At 47.8% G+C, this 21,505-nt stretch overlaps 4 protein-coding genes across 4 annotated transcripts; 3 read left to right on the top strand and 1 right to left on the bottom strand.

Annotated features, from left to right (window-relative positions):
* On the top strand, nt 1-473 carry LOC125533920 (uncharacterized). Its single transcript, XM_048697246.2, has one exon. It carries the CDS (start codon nt 106-108, stop codon nt 313-315), a length of 210 nt encoding a protein of 69 aa, XP_048553203.1. The 5' UTR covers nt 1-105; the 3' UTR covers nt 316-473.
* A 4,316-nt stretch (nt 474-4,789) lies between these two features.
* On the top strand, nt 4,790-6,576 carry LOC125533922 (UPF0481 protein At3g47200). Its single transcript, XM_048697247.2, has one exon. The coding sequence runs from the start codon at nt 4,927-4,929 to the stop codon at nt 6,412-6,414; it is 1,488 nt and encodes a 495-aa protein (XP_048553204.2). The 5' UTR covers nt 4,790-4,926; the 3' UTR covers nt 6,415-6,576.
* A 3,988-nt stretch (nt 6,577-10,564) lies between these two features.
* Nucleotides 10,565-12,423, top strand: LOC125537715 (cytosolic sulfotransferase 8-like). The gene is made up of 2 exons (XM_048701038.2): nt 10,565-11,106; nt 11,705-12,423. The coding sequence occupies exons 1-2, from the start codon at nt 10,565-10,567 to the stop codon at nt 12,222-12,224; spliced, it is 1,062 nt and encodes a 353-aa protein (XP_048556995.1). The 3' UTR covers nt 12,225-12,423.
* A 3,905-nt stretch (nt 12,424-16,328) lies between these two features.
* Nucleotides 16,329-18,133, bottom strand: LOC125533923 (UPF0481 protein At3g47200-like). The gene has a single exon (XM_048697248.2). The coding sequence runs from the start codon at nt 17,950-17,952 to the stop codon at nt 16,459-16,461; it is 1,494 nt and encodes a 497-aa protein (XP_048553205.1). The 5' UTR covers nt 17,953-18,133; the 3' UTR covers nt 16,329-16,458.
* Between the last annotated feature and the right edge of the window lie 3,372 nt (nt 18,134-21,505).

Below are 21,505 nucleotides of genomic sequence, written 5' to 3'. Positions count from 1 at the left end.
ACATATACACGGCCTCACCCCCTCGTGGCCTCACACTCCTTCCACTCTCCACTGGTCCTACTATCACAGATCAAGAGTATCGATCAGAGAGGAGGTAGGTAGCCAATGGCGGACTGGGCCCCGGTGTTCGTCGGGCTGGCGCTATTCATCCTCCTCTCGCCGGGGCTGCTGTTCCAGATCCCCGGCAAGGGCAGGATCGTGGACTTCGGCAGCTTCCAGACCAGCGGCGCCTCCATGCTCATCCACGCCGTCATCTACTTCGCCCTCATCACCATCTTGCTCCTCGCCGTCCGCGTCCAAGTCTTCCTTGGTTGACCAACAGCTGCTTCCTTATCATTTTCAAGCCTCCTGATTTAGCTTGTAGAGGGGCACAGGCGTGCAATATGATGTTCATTGGGTGATTTAGTTGATGGAGTTTCTTTGCTACTTTGTCAAGAATGTAAAGTTTGAGTTTTCAAGTACACTGCTTCTGATGGACTGTGTATGATCTTTGATGTCTCTTAGCATGAGGTTTACTAGCAATTGAGCATTCATTAGCATAGTCACTCCTGATCAGAAACTGAACTCTTTCTTTTTTGTGATCTATTGCAAACTGAAGTTTGTTTAGGAATCTCATCATAGAAAGCATATGCGGGTAGGTACACTTCCCAGCTGTAACCATTGATGAGTGCTTGTACTAAGGGCATCTCCAACGCTGACCCTTAAACCGCCCGCATCCGTTTAAAACAGGAGGCGCGCTTCGGTACAACCCCCTAAACCTTATAAAGGGCAGGATGGTCATTGCACATGGCTATAGCATACCCGCCCACCATCGTACGCCTGCCCGTGTCGGTACTTTGAAAAAAAAAAACACGCCGCCCCTAGGTGAAACCCTAATGGTGACCATCGTTCTAGCTGCCGCCTTCCTCTCCGGCAATCTCTGGCGGACGGGCAAATACTCTTGCCATCATCGTCGCCCTCACGCCCTGGTCGCCGCCAACCCCGGAATCTTCACGCCGTGGTCGCCTTTCTCTCCGGCCAACATAATGCGTCGTGGTCGCCTTCCTCCCCGACCAACATCATCACGCCTGGGCGCCTTCGTCCCCAGCCAACATTGACGGTTCTCCCCTCCCTGACGGCGTCGACGAGGTCGGCGAGGCTAGGACCTCGTGAACGCCCCGTAGGTCTTTTGTTTGTAATTTGTTTTGACTTTACATTATATTACTCATTGAAATAAGATGAAAAAAAATTACTCCTTAATTTACTAAGTAGGTAGTAGTTTAGTGCGTAAATTTGTGCGATCTACTGTTAAGCAATTTGATTGATGAACTGATTATATTTGCGATGATGTTGTGATATGAGACTTTGTTTAAATGTGTATGGACGGAGCAAGAGACCAGTTATGATGGCCATGATTGCAATAGCGAGAATGGATCCTCGTCATTGAATGTGAACCAACCTGATGAGGAGAAGCATATGAATTTGGATGAATCTTACGGTGGCAATGTAAGTGTCTTGAACGTTGACAAAACATGGAACACAAATAACATCATCGTCCGTGATTTTATTCCTCACAATCTTGATTTTACCAATTTTTTTGTTAACAAAACTAATTAGTATTTTTTTCACTGCTTTATCTCCTTCCGTACTAAGAAAACCAAAAACATCACTCCTTGTTTTTTCGAACCAAATATAGATAACACGCTGTAGTGAAATAAGGCCTCTATTTCCATATGTCTCTTGGATCATGAATTTTTTACTGTTTGAATTGTAACCATGCATCATAAAGTGAAGCAGGAGAAGCGGAAGTTTGCCCTCCTCGCCTGCCGCCCCAAGGAGGAGACCGAGGACCACTGCTTCAACTACGTCGACGATCTTGAGGATTCAGACGAGGAGGAGGACGCCGACAACGAGTAGACATCGTCAGTGTCATATTAGTAGCCATCAATGTCGAATAACATCATTTGATGTTTTAACCACTACTTACAACCCCCTCCTATGTGCCCCCCTCGCTGTTGCTATTGGCGGCGGTGGGGCGCCTCTTCCGACCCTCTTGCCTCTTTGCTACTCTCTGCCGGGTACATTGCCCCCTACCGCTGCGGTTCGTCCTGTCGTTGTGGGCGTGTATCAATCTTCGGGGTCAGCACCAAAGTTGCATCGATCCACTCTTCAGAACACCCCCGAATAGATTGCATGAAGAACCTCATGTGCAATCTCATCTCTAAAACTATACTACTCCCTTCGTTCACTTTTGTAAGTCATTTCAGACAACTCAAAATAGGATATTTTGCACATTGTTTGAAATGTCTTCAAAGTCTTATAAAAATGAACAGAGGGAGTAATATTTTTTATGAACAATGTGTGTAACCCATCCAAGCCCGGAGCTTTAAGGTCTCCTATGCAACTGTACTCTTCACATCCTCAGCAGTATACTTAGCAAGGACGGTTTCATACGCAAAGTTATGCTGTAAAATAAGTTGGAGTTATACAAACAAATTCTCTTACAGAGACTAGTTGGGCCGCTTTGGCTCAGCATGCATGTGCAAACGTGAGGCGGAGTGCGCAAATGCGTGAAATGCACTATGAGTTCACAATTACGAACGCGCAAAAGGAAGGCACACAACTCAGCATGCATAAAGATGTTGCTTTTATCTTGTCATATATCAAAGGCCATACTGCTGGCCCAGCTTTTTTTTTTGAAAGGATCCAGCTCAAGGCTGGTTTCATTGATTCATAAGCAGGGAGCAGGTGGACAAATGACAAAGGCGATGATCCGAGAATCAAGGATGTAAGAAGAAGAGAGAAAAAGGAGTGCCAAAGGTACAGCCGCTAACTAACTACTCAGGGCGGGTCCCCGAAGGGGCTCTGCAAGGATCGACCGCCACACTGTTGCCAGAGGTTTAGGTTGCGCCGGATTGCGTTTAAAATCTCCCTAACATCAGCTTCCTTGTCTCTGAAGGTGCAATTGTTTCTTTCTCGCCAGACTTCCCAGAGAGCTAGCATTAATAGCGATTTTAGACCCTTTCTGAAAGCTGGCTGTGTTGCTTCTATCATGGTTGTCATCCTCTCTAGCGAGCTGTTGCAGTTGCTCCAGGTTGCTGGGTGACATGCCTGGCAGTGCTGCCAAGATGCCAAGTCGTTCCAGACGGCCTTTGTGATGCTGCACTCCCAGAACAGATGATCTGCACTCTCCAGGTTTTTGCGGCAGAATTGGCAGAAGTAGCTGTTGCTCCATCCTCTGCGTTGAAGCCGATCGTTGCACCACAGCCAATCTTGATGAAGAAGCCAAGCGAAGATTTTGAGCTTTGCCGGTGCCCAAGTGTCCCAGATGGCGCTCTTGAGCTGACTCGTTGGTGATCCCAGAAACTGCAAAGCATATGCCGAGTGAGCGGTGTACTTGCCTGAGCCTTCAAAATTTCATCTGACCCGGTCAGGGATATCTACTTGCAGTGCCACATGCTGCTGCTGGATCTGTCGATGCAGGGAAACAACGTCGATGAGCAGATCACTGGTGTTGCCGTGCGCGAAGTCCGCGATCCATTGATCTCCAGTAATTGCTTGGGCCACCGTTTTGTTTTTTCTTCTCGAGTGCGCAAACAGACCTGGGTAACTGATCTTTAGGGGCGCCGATCCGAGCCAGATGGCGTGCCAGAACCTTGCTGTCTGACCGTTGCCGATGGTGACCGTCGTGGCAGCGTTGAAAAGGGTTTGATCCAGATCATCACAAGGCGTCTCCCCACCTACCCATGGACTGGTCGGGTGCTGCCAGGATTGCCATAACCAACGCAGGCGCAACACCCGGCCGAATTTTTGCAGGTTCAGAACTCCGAGCCCTCCCAAATCGATCGGGGAGCAGACTCGGTGCTAGTTTACCTTGCAGCTCCCCCCAGAGAGTTCTTGATCTTTTCCCCAAAGGAAACGCCGCCTGCTTTTGTCAATTTCCTTTAGCAGCTTGGATGGAAACTTCAGGGCCGTCAGGGCAAAGGTTGGCAGGGCAGAGAGCACACACCGGACCAGGACTCGGCGGCCAGCAATAGAGAGCATCTTTCCTTTCCATCCTGCGAGTCTGCTCCTAATGCGGTCCAGGATAAACTGAAGATGGACCAGACGGATCCTACCGAGGACGAGGGGGAGCCCCAAGTACCTTATCAGGAACTGCTTTGTTTGCCTGCCGAAGGATTGAAGAACCGTGGTGAGGTCGATCTCATCCCAGCTTTGTTGGAAAGTTAATAAAAAAAGTTACGAAGCATACATCCATCGCAGCTCGATCAAATGCCGATTAACTCAGCGCAAGCACCCCACCAAGGAGGAAGTGATTAACAAAGTTATAGATCACGTTGCTCCTCCTCATCGTGTGCGGAGTTCGTGGAAACGTCGGTCTGCTAGTACACGTGTTCAAATCTAATAACTAATTAATGAGCTGTGTTCTTGGCTAAACTGTGCCAGCAGAGACGGACCTGGCACCTATAACGCGTTGCCATCCGGTATAAAAGCGCTTTGAGTCGAGGCGTTGATTTCTTTGGAAGCAACTTTGCAAGTGGCATTACGAGGGCTAATAGTATATTAATAATGAGATAATCATGAAAATAATAATAATTGAAAGGTTCTTCCCGGTTGTGTTGCATGTTGAGGAAAGATGAAAAGCTCCCTAGCTCTGTTATGGCAATACGCATACATTATGGTTACTTGGTTGATGAGAGTCATGCATGTGAAGGCCGGCTGCGTGTTTTTCCTTGGCCGTCGGCGTATAGGTTGGTCTATATAAAGAGGAGCGACATCTTCTCATGCATGCATACGATAACCGATGTAATCTTGGTTCTCAACTCATGTATTCTCTTTTCAGTCTCTTCTAGGACATTTGTACATGTTTCTATTTTGAAACCAGCAGTGTAATTTTTGTTATTAGAAATAGCATCCATCTTGTAGTTACTCTTAGTTTGCTAAAACATGGAAGCACCTTACGACTATCAGCTGGCCGTGGCTGATTATTATTGGGAGGGGAGGCCGGCCGTGGATCCAAATGTATGGGTTCCCGGCGTCCCTTTGGAGATGACAGTTGCTCCAACTGCCAGCCAAAGTGGTCTGGTGGATGGCTCTCCCGGACGGCCGCAGCTGAAGCTGATTGAGGAGGAGAGTATTGATCATCACTACGCGGTTGAAGTGTTCAAGCAAGCAGCACAATCACTTCAGGAGGAACGTGACAAGATGGAGACGAAGATCCACATGTTCCCTCCAAGCATGGGGGATCTGGCGGCCAAGTACGCCTTCCCCAAGGTGGTGGCCATCGGCCCTTACCACCACGGCCGGACCCCGGCCCTCCGGCAGATGGAGAGCACCAAGCACGTGGCCGCCTGGCACTTCATCAACGACTCGGGCCGCTTGGTGGAGGAGGTGTACGGGGCGGTGTGCGCGGTGGCGGACGAGGCCCGCAGCCACTACGACGAGGACAAGGTGCGGGCTTTCGGCGACGACGACTTCAACCCTATGATGTTCTACGACGGCTGCTTCCTGCTGCAGTTCCTGCTGCATTGGGTTGACGAGGCGGCGGATCCGCTGCTGAAGGACGCTTTCAGCTCCAACTGCACCAGCATCAGCTACGACATCGCGCTGCTCGAGAACCAGCTCCCATGGGTGGTGGTCCAAGAGCTGATGCGCTTCATGCCGATGCCCCCGGACCTGGTACGGTTCACCACGGATTGGAAGGCCACTATGCAGCCCACCGTACCGCTCGTAGACAACAGCCCTCTTGCATGGGACGACAGCTACACGCCGCTGCATCTTCTTGAGCTCCTGCGATACTACATCGTAGGGAGCACCACCGAGACGCCGGCCGAGCCCGACCTTCATAAAAATGCGGAGAAGATATCGATTTCCGTCAGTGCCATGGAGCTTGCGGAGATCGGCATCGAGATCACGGCCACCAAGCCTACGGCAGATCTGAAGGAAATGGGCGTCAATGATAAGCCGCTCCTCACCGGCGAGCTTTTGCTGGCGCCACTGTCCCTGGACGATGCAAACGCGAGCTTCCTCGTCAACATGGCGGTTCTGGAGCTATGCACGACCCCAGACTTTTCTGTAGAGGTCGAGGAGAAGTCCGCTGTGTGCTCCTACCTCTGCCTCCTGGGCATGGTGACGGACAGCGAGGAGGACGTGCAGCAGCTGCGGAAGAAGGGTATCTTGCTGGGAGGTGCAGGGCTGAGCAACAAGGACGCGCTGGAACTGCTCAACAGGGTGGAGAACCGGCTGCGGCCCGGAACCCACTATATGAGGACCATGGTGCTCATCGAGAACTACAGGAAGAAGAGGCCGAGACGGATCAAGTTTCACAAGTTCCATTACAACTATCGTAAAGCCATCATCTTGACGTTGTCCGGCATTGCTGGACTTGCCAGCTTCCTCGGGGCGCTCAAGTCTCTCAACTCAAGTAAGAGCTAGCTGGCTGCGCCTCTAGTCCTGCGTTGTACTGTGGTACTATGTAGTAGCTAGAAGCAGGCGCTTTGCCACGCCAATTTGCTCTGCATCATCTCCCTAGTACTAGTAGGTTATTTTCCGGGTGTTTTTCTTCCTTTCCATTGTACTTATTTGTTGGTTGATCTCTACCTTGTTTATTAAATTTTGCACATTTTGCATTTTTGGTTTTTTTAACACAATACAGATGCATACGTTCATACATACATACATGCACTCATCCCTATAAACGCACGAACACACACTCTATCTCTATAAACACCTATGAAAGACTGTCCGTCACATCATCTTGAGAATGAGGAAGTCGCTACAGACGCCTTCGTAGTCGATGGGAATGTCTCCTCTGGAATAAATCTAAAAAATATATACGAACACAAATGTCAAGTCTGAGACTTGAACTTGATGGGCAGGGAAGATCACTGTTCTCTTAATCATCCAACCGCAGATTGATTCACTGCCTTTTTCGGTTTGTCATACTAGTTTTTGCGCTGGTAAGGTTCGAGCCCTTCACGTAGGTGAACTTGTACGTGTGGTGTGTTCCAAAGTAAAAAGAATCCATCAAACAGGAGAACCAGCAGGTTTTTATTTTCTTTTTTCCTTTTCTTTTGGAATGGGAGAACCGGCAGGACAAAGGCAGAGTGGAGCGTGACCAAATTGCCGTCAAGCGCACATGCGCACCTATGACCCCGGAAGTCCAAAATGCTACACCTATGTAATAGTTCTACGAAGCTCATGTAAAAGGTATGTCTAAAACTCAGTCGACTAATACTCAACGAAGTCTTAGTCGAGTGACGTTAGCGTGGTTTTTTTTTTTGCTACAAGCGGCACGGCTGGATGCTACAAACGACAACGAAAAATGATGTGACGGTATTAAAAGGAAAAACAATAAATGCTACAACCATTCTAACAGAAATGCTACAACCGCCAATGAAGGATGTTGCAACCGATGATATGACGTACTACAACCAATGGGGGCGGCATGTTACAACCGGCAAGACGAATGTTGCAACCGGTAGGAAAAATGTTGCAACCGAAGGCATAAAATGCTGCATGGTCGACTGAGACTTAGGGCCTGTTCAGATCTCCTCCCAACTCCACAAACTCCACGATTCTAGCTTCCCATCCCAGCTTCTCACTTCACGCAGCGAGACAACTCCGTTCGGCAGCGGTCGCTGGCTTCTCCTGTCGCCACTATGGGCTGGCAGCAAGGGTGGCCTGCCTTACCGCCATAATGGGCCTGTTGGAGGCAGCCCAGCTTGGTTTTCAGCGAGAGAAGGAGCACATGGTACCGATTCGATCGAGCGATATGTTCCAGCGAGCGTACCGGTTCGATCTGCCCTCACTTGGCGGTGGCAGCTGTGTGTAATTTGGATGAACTTCTCCTTTTCCAATCGGTGGAGCTGGGCTTTTGGTGCTTCACGTTTTTACACTAGCGGCTGGTTGAGCTTCTCGCTTCTAGCTTCTTGGCCCAAACTCGTTTGGCTCAGCTCCCCTCCAGAAATTTGTGAAGCATGGAGTTGGAGAGCCTCCGAACACACCCTTAATCTCAGTCGAGTGATTTTTAGCAGACACGCTACGCAAATCCATTCCATTCTAATTACATAGGTGGGTTGTAAGGTTGGTTGTAACTTGTAAGGTTGATGGCGACAAGCCTAAATGTATGTGAAGTAAATAAAGACACAGAGGGTATGTGGCGGACACATTGGTTATAAGAGCATTTACAGCCGTCTGCCTCATACACCTAGGCAGGCCATCCGGTCACTGTCCGGTCAGGATTTTTTGATCTAGACGGGCTTCTTAAACGGGCCTCAAACGCCCGGGCTGAACGACACCCACCATATCCAGCCCAAATATGGGGACGCCCGGGCATGCCCGGACACGCCCACCACGCAGGACCCGCCAGCCCGATCCCAACCCAAATTGCATCAAATCCACCAAACCCTTCCTCCTCCTTCCGCCGCCCTCCAACATTTCCCGTGCTCGGACCCTAGCCGTCCTCCATCCTTACTCCCAATCCTCACCACCGGTCCCGATCCATCGCCGGAGATGTCGTCCAGCCCGACCCACACCGCCGCGACGGAGACGCGGTTTGCCTCGTCCGTCAGCGGGGTCACTTCGTCGGCTGTGACTTGCAAGGCGGAGAACGTCGCTCGGAAGTTGTGGCGGCACTGGCAGCAAGAGAGGGAGGCGGCGGCGACGTCGCAGGGAGGTTCGGACATGGTGGACTAGCTGTCTCCTCCGGCGTGCCCGGATCCCTACACCCCTTCCATCCAAGCGCCCACGTGAATTACGCCGTCCGACCCCATAGGGACAAAGGAGGATTCGACGGCCGGCTGGTCCATTCCGGAGTGTTCTCTGCTCATGCAGATGCTGACGGTCGATGTGTGTGACTCGCCGCAGCTTGTTCAGGCGCGGATGAGCACAGGTACCGGCAGTGCCCGGGCTACCCTTGACCTGTTCAACAGAATGACCGAAGAAGAGTTGGTGCATCTTCTTTGCTCCTGTCTGATCAGATTTTTGCATAGACCATTAGTTCATTTCGTACATGACGAATGCTTGCAAACCATAATTATGCAGGAGGCGTTCTTGTCGAGCATGATCAATGACAAAAAAGATCCGACTGAAATGGAGTACGAATTCGAGGCCACCACCGCTTTTGAATTTGGTACAACATCCGATGCCCCTCCAAGCAAGAAGAAGAAGACAACACCTCTCCAACATCTTTGGGGGATCATTCAAGGGGAAGTGAGCAAGTACATCGGGTACTACTCACAAGTGACCAAACGCCCCCAAAGTGGGATGGGTCGCAACTTACATAAGCTCAATTGCTTTATCTTGTCATCATTTGCATATGCTTCTTGTGTTTGTATTTTCATGCTCATACATATGTTGTTTTCTAGACGGTGGTGGTGGCCACTTTGTATCATGAGGTGGAGAAGAAGCCATTTGCTTTTACCCATTGTTGGGTCATATTGAATGGCAAGCCCAAGTGGAACGAACTTGTGGCCGACCTCAAGTATGGCAAAAAGAGGAATGATGGCTCAAGCTCCAACCAATTAATTGGGTCGGACAATGAATAGGACGATGTTGTCATGACGAATGGAAAAGCCACCGTGCCAAAGGATAACCACCAAGTCATGAGAAACAAGTGGGAGAAGGCACATGCCGCCCGTGATGCCGTGGCTACCAAAATGTCGTCCACATGGACGGGCATTTTTTCGGTGAGGGAGAATAAGAAGGAGGGGAGGTACAAGCTCATGTTGGATTTGCAAAAGGAAAGGATGGAGTGGGACCCGAAAAGGGCAGAGAAGAAGCTCGAAATTGATAGGAAGACGATCGAGTTGGAGAAGCAACAAGTGGCGATCAAATGGGAACTCTAGAAGGCCAAGATATTTGGCGACATAGAGCTTGTGAAGGAGAGGTTGCAACTCGCACGGGACGCGGAAGTTGTTAGGATCATGTTGGCGGACGAAACCCTCTTGGATGAGCATGCGAAGAAGTGGCTTGCGGGCAAGAAGAAGATCAACGATCGTAGGGAGTACGAGGCGGCGAGGGCGGCAGCGGCCCGGATGTAGGCGGAGGAGGCAGCATGGATGTAGGCGGAGGAGGTAGCCCGGATGCAGACATAGCAGGACGCAATCCGCCTGGAGCAGGACACATTCCGCTCGGAGCAGGCACCAGAACAATGATCCGAGGCCATCCGGCACGCTCAGACATTGATTTCATTTTGACATGTCCAGTTTATTGAACTATGATTTGCTTTGGTGCCCGGCCGCGTCCGCAGATGTTTGGGTGGCGGCTAGATGCTCTAAGGTTGGGTATCAAGTTTCAACATGAACAATCTTCTACTCAAGAGCAGATAACTATAGACGATGAGTATTCATACTTATGAATTCATCCATTATCTCTTATGAAACATACTCCCTTCGTTCCATAATATAAGAGCACTATATTATGAGACGGAGGGAGTAAAAGATAGACAAAACAGTCCACGATGGGTCGACCACATGTTTTCGCGGTCGGAAACGCCGATCCGGCCGTTAAGTGGAGCCTTTTTTTTAAGGAATAAAGAAAGCCATCGTCGTCAGCTCATCAGAGAAACCGACGCATCGCCCACATGGCCATGGCCACTCCTACTCCTCCAAGCGCATCTTGCTGCCTCGTAGGTCCCGTCCCATTCAAAGATATCGTAGGCGGCGAAGAGGACGACCGGATCACCCCGCCCGAAGAGTGCGGGCACATCATCTCCACCTTGCCGACCATCGCTCTCTATGGCCGCTTCGTGCACCACCAATACCAGGGCGCTTGGGTGATCCACGAGAGGATGCCCGGTGTCCTCTCTTTCCAGCGGCGCTTCACCCTGCGCCCCGGCGACGTGCTCCTCGCGAGCCCGCCCAAGTGCGGCACCACGTGGCTCAAGGCCATGTCCTTCGCCATCATGGCTCGGGCGGCGTACCCGCCCTCCGCCGCCGACCACCCGCTCCTGCGCCTCAACCCACACGAATGCGTCCCCTTCATTGACGATCTGTTCAGCGCAGGGCACGACACCAAGCTGGAGGCGCTGCCGTCGCCTAGACTCATGAACACGCACATCCAACACTCCCTGCTGCCCGCCTCCGTTGCCGACAACCCCAACGCCAAGATCGTCTACATCTGCAGGTATCTCAGGAACAGCTACCATTTCCTTCAGTTCCTAAGTACTCCCTCCGTCCCAAAATAGTCATCTACTCCCTTCTTTCCGAATTACTTGTCACAGGTATGTATGTATCTAGATGTATTTTAGTTCTACATACATTCATTTCTACGATGAGTAATTTGAAATGGAGGGAGTAGATATTTTAATGCTAAGTAGTTAATTTAGCCTTCAACAAACATATTTTGACCCTTATTTAATTTCTTACATGAACATGCTAGTAGATCCGAAATTTTTGCTGTCACATTGTGATTTTAGTTTGTTTGTAATTTCTATAAATTTGATCACCAATTTCTAAAAAATATTTAATCTCTTTTAATTAAGCAAAGTCATATACGTTTATGAAATTACCCTATATGATAGATCCATTAATATGTACAGTAGTCTTCGTAGATGACACCCTTTAGTGATGGTGAAATCTAAACTTCTAGCCCAGCATATATTCTAGAATGACACAATATTGAAAACCAGGGAGGTTGAGACATTGACTCTGCCAAAATTGTAAACGACCTTAGTTGGTTGGTAGAGCAGATGGAAATGATTTGATTAAACGGCCACGTGCAGGGAGCCCAAGGATATGCTGGTGTCCATGTGGCACTTTGGCAATACCATTCACCCATGCGAGTTCTCTGCTCTGTTTGAGAGTGTATGCGAGGGCAAGACCACAGATGGCCCCATGTGGGACCACGTTCTCGGTTACTGGAGGGCAAGCAAAGCCACACCGGAGAGGGTCTTCTTCCTGAGGTACGAGGAGATTCTGCTCAATCCGGTTGACAATGTCATCAAGCTGGCGCGGTTCCTCGGGGTGCCGTTCTCAGCTGCCGACGAGGCGGCCGGGCTTCCGGCAGACATCGTCATGCTGTGTAGCATTGAGACGATGAAAGGTCTAGAAGCGAACAAGACAGGCGCCTCCGGACTGTTTTACAAGTACCCGCATGAAGCCAACTTCAGGAAAGGGGTGATCGGAGACTGGGTGAACCATATGACGCGAGAGATGGCGCGGCGCTTGGACGACATTGTTGAGGACAAGCTCCGTGGATCGGGGCTGTCTTTTGGCTCTTCAAACGGTCGGGGTGGAATATGACACATCTAGATTTGGCATTTACTCCACTTAGTTTCTCCCCCTGATTATTGTTTTGTTGTTCTACCCGCATGAAATGTCTCGCGCCGACTAATTCAGCTGTGGGCATGTGCAGTTTGAATTTATGTTTATTTTGTGTTTTATTTTATCATTTATTACGACACTAATTAATTACATTTTTTTCTAAATATTTCATGATACGTTTGCGGGCTGAACTTTGTGATTCATTAATCGCACATGGTTGCTAAGGTACTACTAGGGAGAATATCTGGCACTACTTGTGCCGAGGTGTTACCGTGATACAGGCTCCTGGGCCGTTAGATTCTCAGATCGGATGACATTTGGAAGCTGTTAGATCTACTAGACCTATGCAAAATTTTCAAACTCCTAAGGGACTCTTTTGCGAAATATTGCAGAGCTCTAGGAGTCGTCCAATCTGAAAATCTAAATATTGTCCTGATACTACTACTACTACAAGTGAGGGAGAGAGCAGGACTGGGGCCATGGCTCCCGCATGCTGATCTTCTTTTCTGGAAACACCCCTACACAATATGTAGATTGATCTATGAATTTGTATGGATGACCCCCTTCCAACGTTTTACATGCTCCATTGGCCCCTTCGAATAAATTTTCTGCCTCTGTCCATGTGTACTACCTTGTGCGATGTGCTAGGCCGAATTTTTGGAGTGGACTGTTTGCGATATGTCTTTTTCTATAATACATGATGATGCCATTTCCTCTATGCCTGCAATGTTTGCACATGCGAGATGCAAAGCACGAGAAGCCAAAACTACATATAATATTTTAAAAGAAAAGTATGTTTAACGTCCCTTAAGTTTATCAAAAGTATACAACTGATCATTCAAAAATATTTGTGTGACATTTGGTCCCTCAAGTCTTAAAACCACGTAGGTTTCGTCCAAAGCCTGGTTGGTGGAAAACCTGCCATGTGGCAGCGGTTATCTCTCTCCTCTATTCTTTTCTTCCCCACTGTCAAGAGGCATTTCATCAAACAGCGCACATGCAAACGTGCAGACGCTGCATCACATGTTGAGTCCATGTCGCACCTTCCCTCGCTGCCGTGGAGTTTGCCACCAACAGCCTAGACACGAGCTGCAAGATGGCATTCTAGTGCACATTGACCGACTGACGACGATGTTCCCCTACCTTGTCAAAGAGTGGCTGACAACGATGACTTGAGGCTGTGCAGCCGTCCTTGCCAACAACGAACATAGGCATGGCAACGCGGGAGGAGGGATGCGCTGTACTTGGGGCATGCAAGGAAGCTTATGGAGGATCTGTTCGTCGAAGATGATATGCCACAACAAAGCTATGGTTGCCAAGAGCTCGTCTATGATGGAGTGACGAGGGGGTGGGGAGGGGTTGGGTTGCGTCTCTGGCAAATTTAGAAGAGGGGCAGAGTTTGTGGGGTGTCCTTGGTGCTCCTGGTGAGGGGAAAAGGTGAGTGGCAGCTCGGTTACTCAGGGGGCCTCGATGTGGCTATACGATGGCGTCGTTCGTTCGAGAATGCACACCATTGGTTTGGAACTGCTGGATGCGAGGAAGGGGAAAGCTAGGCGGCTACCTAGGGAGCATGTAGCTGGTAGGAATTGAAGAACGGGCAAGGGCTACTTGGCATGGTCATGGCCGTGGTGGTGGCTGAAAGCACATCCACTCTCTTGGTGGTTTTGGTAATTCATGTCAACGTACATATTGTTGGATTAATATTTTCCTTGATTATATTTCAGCATAAATTCAACCTAGGCACAACTTTGGGATGTGAAATGGGACCTTTCAAGATGCTAACGAAAAGTGTTGGTTAATGCCTCAAGACTTCATTTCATGTTTAAGTGATCCAAAATCACATTAAGCCCGTAGGTATGCCAATATTATTAAAAGGGGATGAGATTGTTATCATGGACTCACTACTCAAGTGCTTAGAGATTAGACCTAGCGGTGCATCGGACTAGCTTGCCCATTTTGGGGGAGCTGGATAGTGTTGAAGCGGTACGTATGCTCACAACACATGTGGCGGATCGATCGCAGCATCGTACTCTCGTGGAGGAGATACGGAGCCTAGCCACGTCGGCGGAGAGGGAGATCTTATTTAGTCATTGTAGACGATCACAAAATAAAGTTAGCCATGAGCTGGCCGTGTATGGCCGAAGCACCCCACGCACCACAGTGTGGTTGTACTCTGGGATGGACTTTATTATAAACCTTTGTGCGGCTGAGAAGCCTCCTTGAGTAATGAAAAATTTCCTTTCCCCCGCAAAAAAAAAGCTCCAAAAGCCTCATTCAAACTCTAACATTCCACTATCCAAAACCTTAAGTGAAACTCAGGCTCATCGAACCACTCCCATCCGGTCTCACCATGTTACGTATGACATAGCTGTTGCCTAGACCCTAAATTTTCGGACTATGAATAAGCATTTCATCTTAATGCCACTATGACTTTTTTTCAAGGATACGTCAATGATTGACGTATCAAGATCATAGAAGAGTACTGTGAAGGCACATTGTTGATTACAATTTTCCACGGCTATGAAAAGCTAACACACCCACACAACATGCGAACTACTCGCCACTAGCCTCCCAATCTACTCTAACAGGAAGCGACCCTGTTCCTCTCAGTAGCCCGGCTGCTCTCCAGCTTTGTTCCTCGAGGTCGATCTTCTTGAGCACTTCCTCGGCGGATGGTGAAGTTCTATTAAACACAATATCATTCATGTGCTTCCACAACATCCAGGCCACCAGCGAGATGACCGTCCATGTCTCCCTCTTGAGCTGACATTGGGGATTTATCTTAGACCACCATGTGTCACAGAAAAGAGAATGCATACAGCCCAACGTGCATAACGCCTGTGCCTTTTTCTTGCCATACTGCTGGCTCAGCTTTGCTGGAAAGCTAAGGAAAAAAAAACACGAAGCACATATCCATTTCAGCTCGATCGAATGCTGATTAACTCAGACACAAGCACCCCACCAACGAGGAAGTGTTTAACAACGTTATAGATCACGTTGCTTGTCGTGTGCGTAGTGCGGACCATCGGTTACACTTGTTCAAATGCAATGAGCTGTCTTCTTGCATGGCTCGGCTGTGCCAGCAGAGACTAACCTTAACACCTAGCGTTGCTCAATTAGTTTACGACCTCATGTACGCTTCGCCCTGATGGTCTAATGTAAAAATATATAGCCTATTGCGTACGTGGTAGCCACATGCATGGTTGGTGGCAGTGCTACTAGCTCTCACCAGTCACCACTAATTAGTGGTAAGGCTAAGGTATATGCATGCAGTTACCACTAACCATATACTACCATATCCTCTCAATTAGTTGTTGTTGTTGTTGTTTTGAATTTGATACAAAAATCATACTCCCTCCATCTCAAAACAAGTGTCTCAACTTTGTATAGTACAAAGTTGAGACACTTATTTTGGGACGGAGGAGTAATTGTTAAAAGAATTAACTGGAAAGGGAAGTGAGCTACCAACTCTCTCCACCAATCTTGGAACATTACGAGCCCTTAGATATAATGGAGACCTCCGTATATATGAATGAAACAATCACACTTGTTGTTGTTGTTGTTGTTTTTTGCTACTCAAGCGATATGCAATAACTACTACCATAAATTTGGCTCACAAGGGAGTTATATCAGAGCCCTTCGCATTGACGAATACAAATTGGGGCCATCTATAGGTCATGTATCCGGAAAAACATCTGCAGAGTCATTTTCTCTATGGACCATCCGATCAGCATCCAATGGCTAGGAGCGCGCCGCCAACTCTTTATCTTTTTCTCCTGCATCTCCCCCCCCCCCCCCCCCCTCCTTCCCCCAAGACGGTTCCTCCTCCTTCCCTGTGGCCTACCCAGCCCTAACCGCCTTGCCACCCCGTCCTCCCCTCGACCTCTTCCCACCGCCATACTAGCCGCCACCCTGGCCATCCCTCTATAAGCCCCGCCCCAATGAACAACTCCGACGACTCCTCCGCACCCCCCCCCCCCCCCTACCTCCTGGCCTCGCCATGGCCGGCGCTTGTCGCAGGTGCTCCTCACGCCATCCCCATCTCCGGCCTCACATTGCGCTTTGCAAAAAGTGACTGGCGCCACCAAGAAATTCAGGCACCTCATGTTTAGCAAAACCGATACAAATATTGTTTACAAGATGGGCGCAAAATACATAAAGGAAATATTTAGCACCATAGCTAAATATTCAGCAGTTGGAACTAGAGCAAGAATTACTTGAGATTGAGAGACTTGAGCGTCCCGAGGAAACTGGCAAATCCAGCAATGCCGGAAAACGTCAAGAAGATGGCTTTGCGGTGGTTGTAATGAAACTTGTGAAACTGGATCCGCTTCCACCTATCAGTCTTGTAGTTCTGGATGAGGATCATGGTGCTCAGATAGTGGGTTCCGGGCCGCAGCCGGTTCTCGAGCTTGTTAAGCAAGTCGAGCGCGTCCTTGTTGCTCAGCCCTGCTCCTCCCTGCAAGATGCCCTTCTTCCGCAGCTGCTGCACGTCTTCCTCGCTGTCCGTCACCATGCCCAGGAGGCAGAGGTAGGAGCACACGGCGGACTTCTCCTCGTCCTCCCCAAAAAAGTCTGGGGTCGTGCATTGCTCCAGAGCCGCCATGTTGACCAGGAAGGTCGCGTTCGCGTCGTTGAGGGACAGTGGCGCCAAGAAGAGCTCGCCGGTGAGGTACGCCGATCTACGGACGCCCATATTCCTTAGCTCCGCGCCCTCTCGGGTAGCTTTGGTGGCTGTGATCTCGATGCCGATCTCTGCAAGCTCCATGGCGCTCACGGAAACGGACAATTCCTTGGCTCTTTCAGACAGTTCCGGCTCGGACTTCTTGGTGTCGTTGCTTCCTACGATGTGGTGGCGTAGGAGGCCAAGGAGATGCGGCGGTGTGTAGTCCAACGTGGGAGCATCGAAATAACGAACCTGGCGGGTCTGCAGAGTCTGCTTCACGCGCCCGATGAGCGTCTCCATGTCCAGGCCAGGCTGGGGCAAGAAGCTCAAGAGCGCGTCAATCACCACCCATGGCAGCTGGTTCTCGAGCAGCACCACGTCACTCAGGATGGGGCGGTCGATGGAGCTGAAAGCGTTGTAAAGCGACGGATCCATGTCCGGGTCCTCGTCGCCGCCGCTCTCTCGGCACCAAAACTGCATGTACTGCAGCAGGAAGCAGCCGTCGAGGAACATCATCGGCTTGAAGTCGTCGTCGCCGAGGCCCCGCAGCTTGCCGGCGTCGTAGTGGGCGCGGGCCTCCTCTGCGACGGTGCAGACCGCCCAGTACACCTCCTGGATGGGGCGGCCCGTGGCCTTGACGAAGTGGCAGGCCGCCGCGTGCTTGACGCTCTCCATCTCCTGGAGCGCCGGGGTCCGGCCGTGGTGGTAGGGGCCGATGGACACCACCTTGGGGGCGGCGTACTCGTCGGCGAGGTCTCCCATGCTTGGCGGGAACAGGTGCATCTTCGTGTCCATCTCCTCCACTCTCGACTTGAGTGATTCTGCTGCTCGCTCGAACACTTGAACCGCATAGTGGTCGTATTCATCAACCTGCTTCAGCTGCTGCCGTCCGCTGGAGGTGACGACGAGATCACTGTTGCTTGCCGGAGCAGCAACTGTCATCTGCAAAGAGAGGCCAGGAACCCAGACGGTTGGTTCCATGGCCGGCTTCCCGTCCCAGTAATCAGCCACGGCCAGCTGATAGTCGCAAGGTGCCTCCATGTTAGCAAGCTAAGAGATCTGGATGCTTGCTATTGCTACTGCTAAGTGCTAACTACAAAAACTACGTACACTGCTGGTACTGGTATCGTGGGAGAATCTGAGAGACATGTAGCACAAAACAAATGTCCTAGCTAGCAGAGACTGGAAAGAGAAGAAAGGAGTTGATAAGCAAAACTACATCAATGATATGCCGCTTATCTTTATAGACCAGCTGCTGGCCTCGAGTAGCTTTCTCTCTGTCCTAATTATTTCCTACTCTCGTTCAAAATTAACTCAACCGTACATAAATGAAAAAAAAAACACAGAATTGACGATCCGCCGGACGGCGGATGCCATTGCTAATTGCTAGACACATGTTCGATCAGGACAAAACACGCAGCCTGCCGTCACATGCTTGCCTCATCAAGGCAAACATAATATATATTACTAACATATATGCATGTTGCATAACAGAGGAACCTTTTCAACTTCTTCAACATGCGACAGACTGGAGGAACCTTTCAACTTTTCGATGATTAAGGTATTAGGAGTACAATACTATAGGAAAGTGGCCAGAGCGAGAGCAACATGCAAACCGCCGTGAATAGGCTCTTTGGAGGCCGACGTGGTTATAACAGTGTACGCCTAACCAATCAGCATGCACACACAAAGATATAAGCATGTAGAAACGAAAAAGATATTTTTTACGAAAAAGTACGCCTAACAAATCATGCATGCACACACAAATTAAGATATAAGCATGTAGACACGCACTGGCTGTTTTACGGAAAGGTAAAATTTTAAACTCAAAGACAGTCCTTCTAAGATTGTACTTATTTCAGCTTCTAGGACATCCTTGCAATCGAATAGATATCTATATGCTGAGAAAATAATTGATCCGTTGGGTTTCCTTAGTATCATGTCAGCACTGGCCTCCCCTATTTCATCCACAAATGTGACGGCTATCGAGAGGGCAGTCCATGCCTTGAGGCGGCTTGGACCAAGGCTTGGCCTGCACCTATAACGGTTCATGAGCAGCTGGGATCTCTATCATATGAGACTTCTGTCAAAAAAAGTATTACATATGTAGACCTTCAAAATACCATGGAAGTATGGAACACAAATCTAGTACAAAAGTCTATGCAACAAAAGATGTGTCACATGTTGAAGCAATTTGCATGAAGGTGATGAAGCCTTGCCCTTGTCTGGTTGTAACAACACTAGGAAGATTCTAGAAAAGAGCTTCTTTTTAGTGTTTAAACATCAACTAGTATTACATAGATTTCTCATGGATTGTGTAAACTAAGTAAGTCACTACATGACTTACAACAGCCAAAACAAATTTGATACAATCAACTTATTGAGTTCTTATACAAATGGATTACTCCAATGATGATGATTGCGCATACGTGTTCATAAAAAAAAAAACCATTGCGACACCACATTTCATTAGTGTATGTTGATGATTATAACATTATTGGCAACACACAAGACATTGATGAAGGACGTAATCATCTACGAAATTTGAGATGAAGGATGTAAGTAAAAGCAAAATTTTCTTTATCTAAAATTCGAGCGCCTTTACTCATGTATTATGGTACATCGTGTTGTCTATATGCATAATATATTGAAGGAATTCGTTATGGGAAAGGGTTATCAATCTATAACTTTCATGATTGTTCAATCTCTAGACATAGAGAAAGATCTATTTATACCACGAGAAAATGAAATTAAGATATTGTGACCCAAGGTTCCATATTCTAGTACCATTAGATCCACCAAAAATAATTGATTAGGAATCAAGAATATCTTTTGATATCTTCAAGGCATCAAACATATTGTCCTAGTTTTTCAGTTTTAGAGAAATGTAGACACCAACACCTTCAGATACATCGATCAGATCTCCATTATGTCAGATCATAGACATGCTTTGTGTTCTGTTTGGTGTGATATCCATCTGAGGAAAGTCTTCAAAACATACCTTTGTGGCTACATCCACCAATTATTGTAAAGTACGAGACATCACTTGTATTCTTGTAGCTTTCACGGAATGATGAACCACACACAACGATCATGTGGAATTGGTTCCATTGAACACCAACCATTATCTCAAAGATAATGTTGCTTGTGTTGATCGGATGCAAATATGTTACTTAATATGTAATACGGTGGTTCATCATGCGACAACCTCGCCGATTTGTTCATGAAGTCTCTATCAACTTCAACATTCCAGAAACATGTGCATGTAATTGGTATGTGATGGCTTTGACATTTGGAAGAATTGGGAGGGGGGGGGGGGTCTCTTCCTGAATTAGAAAATTAGAAGCTATTCGAACATTATATTACACTCCTTATCCCTTTATGACTTTACTCGCAAGGTTCTCATCAAGATTTGCAATGAGGTAATATCAATACAAGAATATATGTCATACATCTTATTTTACCCACTGGGGTATTTTAGCGGATGTATACAAGTCATACTAATTGTCCTCTACACTTACCAATGAGTTTTTATCCTTTCAAGGTTTTTTCATTATTAGTTATCAAAAAGACAATTACCATCACATGTCATATCATTTTCTCTTGATATTTGTTCAACTGGGTTTTACATGAGTTTTCAATAGCATATCAGATCACATTCTTTTCCTCTATGAGTTTTCTCGGAGTTTCTCATAAATGGTTTAATTAGGCGATATATGCGATACCTCTAATTTTCCCCACAAGGATTTTTAAGGAAAGTATATTCAAATCATATTTATTGTTCTCTAAATTCACCAATGAGTTATCTCCTTCTTCAAAGGTTTTTCTTATATGAGTTATCAAGCAAAAAATAATCATTATATGTTGCATCATTGTCTACTTATTATTTTCCCACTGAATTTAAAAGGGTTTTAGCAACATATCTGCACTATTCTTCTCATATTTTTCCATGGAGTTATTGGGAAAGACTCGAGATTATACAAAGGATTTCTCAAGATGAAAATGAATGTACAAGAATTCTTCAATGATGAATCATTCAAGAAGCGTGTTGTACAAGGAGTGTTAGAAATTAATTAGCACATTCTAATTAACAAACCATCATTAGCAAAGGGGTGCGTGCAAGCCCCTCCTCTCTGTGACCAAAAGGGACCTTCTATGGAGGGATGCCTCCGAATAGGCACCACTTCTTTCAATCTCTTTCAGATGTACATATACTTGAGAATTAAAATAGAAATCGGGACATTTCAGTATCGTTTTATTCTGCAATGACATCATCTATGCTTTGGCGCCACTGATGTATTGCATGTTGCCACATGGTAGGTGGTAGTGCCAGCTACGTGCCTCTCACCCATCACGGGGCAGTTACGACTAACCATATACAGTACTATATACTCCATCCGTTCCCAAATATAAGTCTTTTTAGAGATTCCAACAAGTGACTATATATGAAGCAAAATGAGTGAATCTACACTCTAGAATATGTCTACATACATCCTTATGTTGTAGTCTATTTGAAATGTCTAAAAGGACTTATATTTAGGAACGGAGGGAGTATATCCTACCACCAAGTTGCTGCGGTTCAACTAAGATTGGT

Source organism: Triticum urartu, chromosome 2A (assembly GCF_056163025.1).
Source record: "Triticum urartu cultivar PI428250 chromosome 2A, HENAU_Tu73, whole genome shotgun sequence".
Classification (NCBI taxonomy): Eukaryota; Viridiplantae; Streptophyta; class Magnoliopsida; order Poales; family Poaceae; genus Triticum; species Triticum urartu.
Note: the sequence above shows the minus strand (reverse complement) of the source record. Positions and strands in the feature narration are given on the sequence as shown.